This window comes from Oreochromis niloticus, linkage group LG7 (genome assembly GCF_001858045.2).
Source record: "Oreochromis niloticus isolate F11D_XX linkage group LG7, O_niloticus_UMD_NMBU, whole genome shotgun sequence".
Classification (NCBI taxonomy): Eukaryota; Metazoa; Chordata; class Actinopteri; order Cichliformes; family Cichlidae; genus Oreochromis; species Oreochromis niloticus.
The window spans coordinates 12,499,175-12,507,987 of NC_031972.2; the positions used below are offsets into that span (position 1 = coordinate 12,499,175).

Here is an 8,813-nt window from a genome sequence, read left to right on the forward strand (position 1 = left end):
GTGCTGCACACTTCCATACAGGAGAAGCTCTAAAGCCAACCAAGAAACACAGACTTCAACTACCAACTGTGTGCAAAATGGCTTTTATTTTATTTGCATTTTTTCTGACCATAGCCTTTTCTTGCAGAGGCAGTGCATTATTTACTGATTATAAATAAACTTAAACATGATGTGTTATTCCTAACAACCTAAAGTAAAATGATGCACTTGCTGTGTGGAGCACAAACACTCCAACACACATTATGTGCTACACCTCAGTGGCAGGTTCGGGTCCCGTTTCCACACTGGAATACAATCGGAGAAACTAAACACTGGAACATATAAATATCCGTATATATGTAGTTTAAGTGATTTCAAAGGCCATTACTGATGCTTTAAATAAGCTAGCCCTTTGTTTTGTCCTGAGCTTATCACTGTGCATTTGCTTCCTGATAGAAAATTTAAGACAACAAAGCACCAGCTTCTTTGGATCAGGCCTAAAAAGTAGAATTCAGTTATGAATTAATACAACACTGTGAACTGCACTGAAATGTGTGCAGCATAGACTCCATACAAAAAGCGGGATCTCACAGCTGGTTGCACAAACGCTGCTTTCAAGTTCAGCCTGTTTCTCACTGTTTTATTCTTTTATTACAGAAAGCAGTCCTTTTGGAAAATGCCATCAGGTCTGTTGTCACATTTGGGTCACTGGAGCAAGTTGGAAAGAGTCCGTGAGATTTATAAACCTTGTCTAATTGATGTTCCACGTGAGATAAATGATGGGTATTACTTTATAAAGCCTGTTTTATAAGTATTATCAATTTACCTAATAAATATAATTGAATTAGTCTGTAAATTAATTCTGTCTGCTTACAACTAAATCTATAATTTAACTGGAAACAGACAGAAGTGCTTATTAGTGTATTAAAGCACTCATATTTGGAGGCTGACATAGAAGCAGAATGAGAGATTATTCAATAAAATGCAATCATATAAAAATGTGTTTGAAAATGTTATATTGATGATAAATACTGTACACCAATAAAAAATGTCTTTATTATTCATAATGTATCATAAACACTTTATTAAATGCTTACATGTTGCTTGTAAATGCCATTCTGTCATGCAGCCATAACAGCCACTGCTTTTCCATCTCACTTTTGGGCTTTGGAGGTCATTATTTGTGCAATTTTTTTTGGAAAGAAAATATAATAAAATAACAAAATGAAGAAACACACCTTTGACTCTAATTTGTCAGTTTGGTCTTTACTGAGATTGAGTTTGACACCTTTGATCTCTCCTAAATTGCTCATTTGGATTTTGGATTTTGAGCATTTAATGTGGAAGTATATATATCTATCTATATATATATATATAGATATATATAAACTAAAGATAACACGTTACATAGTTTTACTTCTACATTTGTAATAATAACATGAAAACTCAAATTATGACTATTTGATGTAATATTTTTAAGTGAAATCTGCTTCAATGTCTCTTTTATTCATGTTATGTTTTGTGTGAGTTCCCTCAAATTAATGTAGCACAAAGGCAAAGAGCTTAACAGCATCACAAATAACGCAAACTTACTTAGAATAATCGTTTGCTACTTGAGCCTCACTTCAATGTTCACTGCTACCTTTTTAAAAAAAAAACATAAACAAGTTTATACCAGATAGGATAGAAAATTTGATGCAGTGAACACTAAATAAAATGTTCAGATTCATCACTACAATCATTTAAAATCTAAATACCTTCTGGAATGAGCTTATAAAGAAACGGTTGATTCGTGTTGTGGCATAATTGAAAATGGTTTTTATTTGATCATTTACACTGAATTGATATAAACATGTCCATGAAACAAAACTGTTCAAACATTTAAGAAAGTCATAGCTGAGAATAAGCACAGACATAGTTTTGGAAACATAAGTTATCACAAACTGACCAAATGGGAACAAGAGTGCTTCCGCTACACAAAACATCCTATATAACAGATTATAGTTAAGTCACTTTCAATGTCTTAATTCAGAGTATTTCCCCCCTTTCTATTTTTGCTTTGGACGGCACATGCAGTCAAGTCTTTTATTTATTTATTTTTTTACCCCCGTTCCTGTCAAATCGGTCTCCCTCCTGGTGAATCGTCCATGTTTTCCTTCTTTTAAATCTCCAGGTGTGTGGCTTTTGCGTGGCCAGTGTGCATCCCTTTGGTCTTATAGAGTTGCATGCTGTGCAGCAGGAGGGGGGAAAAGGGGGGGGAGAGTGAATCTGTGATCTAGTTTTTGTAGTTAAAAGTATCCACAGAATTTGTCTTCAAAAACCCTCAGTCACCGAGCAAATATCACCGAGAGCCCCGCGGCAATCATGGCGAAGGCTGGATGTGCCCAATAAATAAATAAATAAATAAGTGAATAAATACCGAACTCACGCATCGGTTCGTTTAAATAGAGAAATAAATAGCTGATCGAGGCTACATGCGAAATAATAAATTATAGCCTAAAACAGAACCAGTCCTATGGTTAATAAAGGCCAAAGGGCCCAATGAATAATGTCAGTTCTCCCCGTTTTTCTCGTGAATTGGGTAGAAGAAGAAGAAAAAATGTTATCTGAACAAATATCCCGGGTGTATTTGTCCCACTGTGCCTCTTTGGATGGACTAGGTGGGTAAGAACAAAATGCACAAGATCTCTGTGTTGGTGAAAGAAAAGCTCGTAGCGCTGACCCTCGTCACTAGGTGAAGCTCATGGATACTGTGTGCTCCAGCGCTTTGCGGCGCAGAGAGGCGATGCTTGTCCCTCTCCAGACGTCACTGTCCGGGGAGCTACACAGCTGAGGCGACCCGGTCACGTTCGTCGGGCCGGATAGAGACGCGGGGACCATTCCGGGGAAAGTGGGCTGGTAGAGGTGTGACTGCAGCCCGGAGCCGTTCGACGACATGTTGGATAGACCCATGGAGTTGGGTGGTGGTCCGGCTCCAAGGCTGCACTGAGACAGCGACTGCGCCATGGCCTGCTGGCGGCCCAGAGCGGGCGGGAGCTGCAGCTGAGACACGCCGGGCATCCCTGCCGTGGCCCAGCGGGTGTCGTTGGCGTGGAAGGAGCAGAGGCTGTCGCCCATAGCCGCTGCTGCCGCAGCTGCGGATGGGAACTGAGGCAGACCGTGGTGCGTCGGCAGCAGAGTCCCCGGAGCCCGGAACACGTTGGTGGTCTTCTTGCGCTTCTTCCACTTAGCGCGTCGGTTCTGGAACCAGACCTGCAGACAAAGACGGGAGGAGTCAGGGGGAGCTGATTCAGTGACTTTACTGACAGGTCACGTTATCAACGCTGGGAACACCAATAATAACAATAATTTTTTTTTTTTTTTTTTTTAAAGGTCATGATATCAGTGTGTGATCAATGACAAACACCAGCAGTAAATCACCGCAGAAATACACAGATTTATGAATTTTGGTTAAATTCTCAAATAACAGCTGTTTGCAGTAATGAGTGAACATTCACATAGATTCAATCGAAAACATATTTCCACGATCTTCATGGTTGAAATGACACTAAAGAGTACTAGGTTTTATTTTTATTTTATTTTAATTATTCATTGCCGTTGACATCGTGGTGCCGATTTTTATTATTTTATTTTATTTTTTAAGAAAGAAAGAGAGAGAGACCTATTTATGTTTTGAGGTTCAACTACATTTTTATGTTAAATATTTTCTACTTTTCAAGTTATTTTGTGGGCTATTTATTATTAGTAGTAGTAGTAGTAGTAGCAGCAGTCATCGTATACTTTGAGCCACATTTTTTTGAGATTCCTGTGCTACATCCGGCCTGGGATAATAAAGGCAATGTTATTGCTGCTGTAGAGGGGTGGTTTGCTCTGTTATTCCCGGAGTCCCCGTGCTTCTGTGGGTCTGGCTGTAAGCGGGTGTCTATGATTAATGTGAAGATTTGGTTGAGAAAGTGGGGCGCAGTAATAAGAACGGGACAATCTCACTCTCTTCCCCCGGAGTAGCCCAGCCGTGAAATCCGGCCTGAAATGCATTACACATCAAAGGAAAGAAAACGCAATTTCTCATTCCCCCCCTTAAAAAAACAGAAATAAAAATAAGACAGAGTGCATCTTCAGCACGTCCGGCATTAAGATGCAGAAAGCGGTGACAGGCCCATCGCTAAATCGAATCTGGATCTTGCTTCTTATTTTCAGCGCTGTCATAATAGCAGATGAGCGTCATTTCGCTAATTTTGATTTTATGTAAATGGCAGAGAGACTGAGTGGACTCTTGCAATAATAATAATGATTATTATGGGGTATTATTTCACATGCGAGCGATCCAAGCGCAATTGCCGTTCTCATCCAATAAGGCGCAAGAGTGAGCCACTGAAGTGGCAGCATTACAGCGAGAATGAAATGCAGTCTGATGAAGTTGTAGACTGACCATCACTGTTAGTTCAGGACTGTTAAAAGGTTGATATGAGGCGATTAATCGAGTGTAATAAAGCTGCCGTCAGCATTTGGTTCCCTGTAGATGAATTACATGCGGCAGACACTGGAATTTGGGCCATTTTAACAAGTAAATATTAAAATAAAGCACCCTCGGTTTTTAAAAGAAAACTGATAATTTATAAAGTTTGAATAAAATCAAATAAAATACTACAAACAACCCAATTAATGCACCTGATTTTTTTATAACTAAAGGATGGCATGTTAGTATCAAGCTTTTTAAATAACCCCTGCACTCGTTATGTTCAATGCGAAGATAAACAGCAGTGTGTGTCAGACACACAAGAACGCTCTAAATATGTGTGATGCCACATTAACATTTAAAATAATTAAACTATAAAAACCTAATAATATTAATGATAGACGGATGCCATAAAACGTCGTTTATTTTATTTTATTTTTTACAATGAAGACTACAATTTTGTGAAATACTAAAACTTGTTTTTTGCATTCCTTCTTAGGCAATATTTTGATATGTTAACCAAGCAATAAGCTTGATTGTTTGCGCAAATTGACATAACACATTCCTCTAGCTTAGAATTTGGTTGTTGTGAGAAAAAACAAAAGAATAAATTAAACAAAAGAATCTAAAATCTTAACCCTGACGGGTTACGTGAAAAACTGTGGGTTTTTTGCATCCTAATAAAGTGTTTCGGTAAGTTTCCACTAAAGAGGCGTTATAGCGTCTGGAGAGCAACTTAAATGTGTTATGTTGCAGTAACTATTGAGCCCCAAATGAAAGCATGTGGGCTTTTTTTTTTAATAGTTCAATATTTAATCACTTTTATGTGCAGGTATTATTTTGTTGTATTTTCGGTACTCGGGGAGATATATTGATAATATTTATAACGCCTGTGTGTTTCACATTTGGCCTTTCAAAAGTTCAATTTCATTCCTTTCTTATCAACATCACACTCCCAGCCGCCTCCCACCTGCACTCTGGACTCCGTCAGGCCGATCCTCAGAGCCAGCTCCTCCCGCATGAAGATGTCAGGGTAGTGCGTTTTGGCGAAGCTCCTCTCCAGCTCGTTGAGCTGCGCCGGCGTAAAGCGGGTCCGGTGTCGCTTCTGTTTCTGGGGCTGCTGCCCTCCAGACTGGTTGGGGTTGTTGTTGCTGTTGTTGTTCTGCTGCTGTTGCTGCTGTTGTTTCTCCTGCTCTTTGCTGTTCACCTGCACCGGGTTGGATCCCCCGCCGCTGGTGATATCGTCACCCGGGAGCATCGTAGTCCCTTCTACGCCGTCCGGGCCCGGGCCGAGCTCCCCGGAGTGTCCCGGGTCAGGTCCTCCACCGCCGAGCCTGCATTTCAAAGCCTCCCTGTGGCCCAGGAGCTCCGCCGCGGCATCCTTCATCCCTGCACAGACAACCGCAGCAGGTGAGAGCTGCACATTAAACACTTGGTCTATACAGGAAGGAAAAGGAACATGTTAGGCAAATGGAGTGACATATTCAACTGCACACAACAAGCATGCCTTACATGCGAAAAGGCGGATTTAGGAGCCGCTGAAGCATTGTTTTGGCTGCAGTAGAAGATGAAGCAGTCGTCGTGCATGCTTTAAACGCCTCAACACAAGTACAGACATTTAAAAAAGAAAAGAAAAGAAAGAACAGAAACAGCCACTGCAGCTATTTTCAAGAGACAGCATGCACATTGCAATCTGCTCCTTAAATACTCTTCATTCAATTTGATCACACTGGTATCTTGGAAAATTGTTAAATCAAATTACGCAGTAATATAATAATAATAATTACTTTTCCAATGAATTAAGCGAGTTTAGCTCACTTCAGCCGCATTAAGATCACATAAGAAGCAAATTGACAATTTCTGAGCTTGATTTAAGATTAGAAGTTCCTCCAGCTTACAGTAGAGTTGAAGACCGGAGTTTGGTGATGTTAACTCACCGAGGCGAGCATCCAGGAGGTCGGCATGAGATAGCATTGCGCACCGCTCCAGGGCGAAATGCTATTCCAAAAAAAAAAAAAAAAAAGGAAAAGAAAAAAGAAAAAATCTCTATGACTTTAACCTATTTAAGAAAAATATATAGCCTAAATGAAAGCAAATTCGGTTTGTGGTTAAAAGGGAGGTTCGTTGCATTATAATGTAGTTTAGCGAAATGGGGAGGCGCTTAACAACGGAATGAACCCATGAGCTTCTCCAAACGAGGACCAATCAGAGTTGAAGCCTGAGGTATGTCAGCTTTAGCCCGAGACCCGAGAACCCACTCCACCTGCTCCTCCTCCTCCTCCTTCTCCATCCTCTCACATCCACAAGTTCATTCCTCCTCATTCCTGTAATTGGCTTTGATTTCTCCCCCCAAATTACATCCAATAAAATAACCTGATTTAATATCTGAGCGAAAGCTTCGACCCGCTCAAGAAATGTTGGATCACCACAATATTTGTTTAATTGCGCACGCTGCTCTGCGCGTGCTTTTACAGCGAGCCACTCGGACAAGAGTTATTATTACTCGTATTAGGAAGAACCACATAAAGAGATACCACATGACAGCTACGAGTCTGCATCTTTTAATACTGCTCCTTCTTGTTCATTTTTTTCCTTTTAGTCAGCTTGACGATATCATCCACCTATTTACGACATTAAATACCTCTTGGAGGTCAGACTTTTTTTTTCGTTTTTTAATTTCCCGTTACTGGAACCAACGAACTTTATTTGTGACCAGGCTAATGTTCAAGGCCAGCAGGTTTATATAAAATTCGTCATATCTGAGCACTTTGAAATAAAAGCAGTATAAAGTGGAGGTGATCTCCTGTATAGTTCCAACTGTCAGGCAGGGAAGGACTCGGTCTAAATGATGTGTGAGCAAATTAATTCAGCGAACAGTGAAGTGAGGATGCTCGCCTTTGATAAAGGGACACAGTCAGCCTAATATACCCGAAAGTCTGACACCTGAACAGATAGTCTGACAACACGGGCAACCACGTAATCATGTTTCCAACACTTTCAGGAGGGGTGGGGGGGAGGCATAAGTTGTTTTTTTTAAATCATCTGTCTAAATTATGTTGAAGAGACAAGAAAAAGCTTTTAAAAATTAACTCAAAACTCTCTTTTGTCAGTAAACCACCATTAGACTCAATTAGCACGCCTGCTTTTTTTTTTTTTTTTACTAGCCTACACACAAATGCACACAACAATCTGCTACATTATATATTTAAAAAAAAAAAAAAACTTAAGACAGATGTCGGGACGTTTTGAGAGAACACGTTTATTTATTATGTGCTGGGAAAAAAAATAGTGACACAAAGGAGGCGTCCGAGCGTGAACCCGGGGCTCGTTTGGGGCTCTTTTCTTCGTCCGTCCGGGCTTCAGTTGCCTCCGCGCAGCTTTTATTTGCGTGCAATCTGGTGGCACGAGTGACACACTGGGAGGGATGGGTGGATGGACGGACGGAGAGGAGTCGTGCTCGGGAGTCTGTTTGGGATGTGGAGGAGATTTTTTAACAAAGAGGGGGGGGACTTGGAGATTTTTCTGGTCTCTATTTTTTCTCTCCAAGGCTCCATTTGAAAGCCGGACTTGAGGTAGCTGTGAAGATTTTTTTTTAAGTCGGAGCTAACCGTTTTAAATCCAAATTTTACAAAATCAAAAAGGGTCTATGTCATTACTGATCGCATTAATATTCGAATGCAAAAGTGAAATATATTCTTCCTCTGGCATCACGTTTGAGGGAAGTTTTCCTGACGCCTCCAAAGCTGTGAGGATCATTTCAAATCCTCACATTCCGGGATGATGGATCGTGCGGTTCGTTTTACGACTTGTCCAGAGCTGCACGCTTTTATAGCTGTACAAACACGAGCGAATGACTCCTCTCGTTGCGGCAGGTCGACACAACGTGAGAGGTGATGATGACATGTCAAGCAGCGTGAGATATTTGTGCTGAATGTGGGCCTGAGATACAAAAAGAAAAGAAAAGGAAAAAACAATCCTAAAAATTTTATGCACAAAGATAAAGGAGAGGAGACAGTTATTTTATGGATGCAAAATTTATTTTAATGTATTTATTATTAAATATCAGTGCTGGGAATATTGGCCCCCATGTTTATTTAACTGGTTTAATTATTTTAGATTGTATATAATGATTTAGCCATTAATGAGAATATGAAACCAAAAATATTTCATGTTTTCAGCGCAATGGAGAGTCAGACATACATCTTTAATTCCTTCTTAATATTATTACTGTTAGTGTCTACTTTTATATAACAGTGTATTTCATTAAATGCAACCTTTTACCTTACAGCGTGAATAGATTTTATGTGTGTGTGTTGCTAAAGGCTGTTGGCTAATTAGGGTAAGCAAATGACCTAGGCACAGTTATTACTGCGTTTAT

General features: G+C 40.1%; 1 protein-coding gene across 4 annotated transcripts; it reads right to left on the bottom strand.

The window, feature by feature from the left end:
- Window positions 1–1,774: 1,774 nt before the first annotated feature.
- On the bottom strand, window positions 1,775–6,599 carry otpa (orthopedia homeobox a). 4 transcript variants are annotated; one of them, XM_025908494.1, is made up of 3 exons: window positions 6,373–6,599; window positions 5,406–5,872; window positions 1,775–3,231 (listed from the first exon to the last, which is right to left on the bottom strand). In XM_025908494.1, the coding sequence occupies exons 1-3, from the start codon at window positions 6,407–6,409 to the stop codon at window positions 2,710–2,712; spliced, it is 1,026 nt and encodes a 341-aa protein (XP_025764279.1). In that variant the 5' UTR covers window positions 6,410–6,599; the 3' UTR covers window positions 1,775–2,709. The 4 variants fall into 4 exon arrangements, with proteins under 4 accessions (XP_025764279.1, XP_003455154.1, XP_003455153.1 ...); XM_003455106.5 differs by having other exon boundaries at window positions 5,406–5,824; window positions 6,334–6,598; XM_003455105.4 differs by having other exon boundaries at window positions 5,406–5,824; window positions 6,373–6,595.
- Window positions 6,600–8,813: the final 2,214 nt, after the last annotated feature.

Bases quoted from the DNA above. Each gene is read 5' to 3' on its own strand.
- otpa (XM_025908494.1), bottom strand. From the start codon at position 6,409: ATGCTATCTCATGCCGACCTCCTGGATGCTCGCCTCG. The intron at 5,873-6,372 runs GTGAGTTAACAT...CTTCCTGTATAG, and splicing joins CCTCCTGGATGCTCGCCTCG to ACCAAGTGTTTAATGTGCAG. The intron at 3,232-5,405 runs GTGGGAGGCGGC...CTTTGTCTGCAG, and splicing joins TGACGGAGTCCAGAGTGCAG to GTCTGGTTCCAGAACCGACG.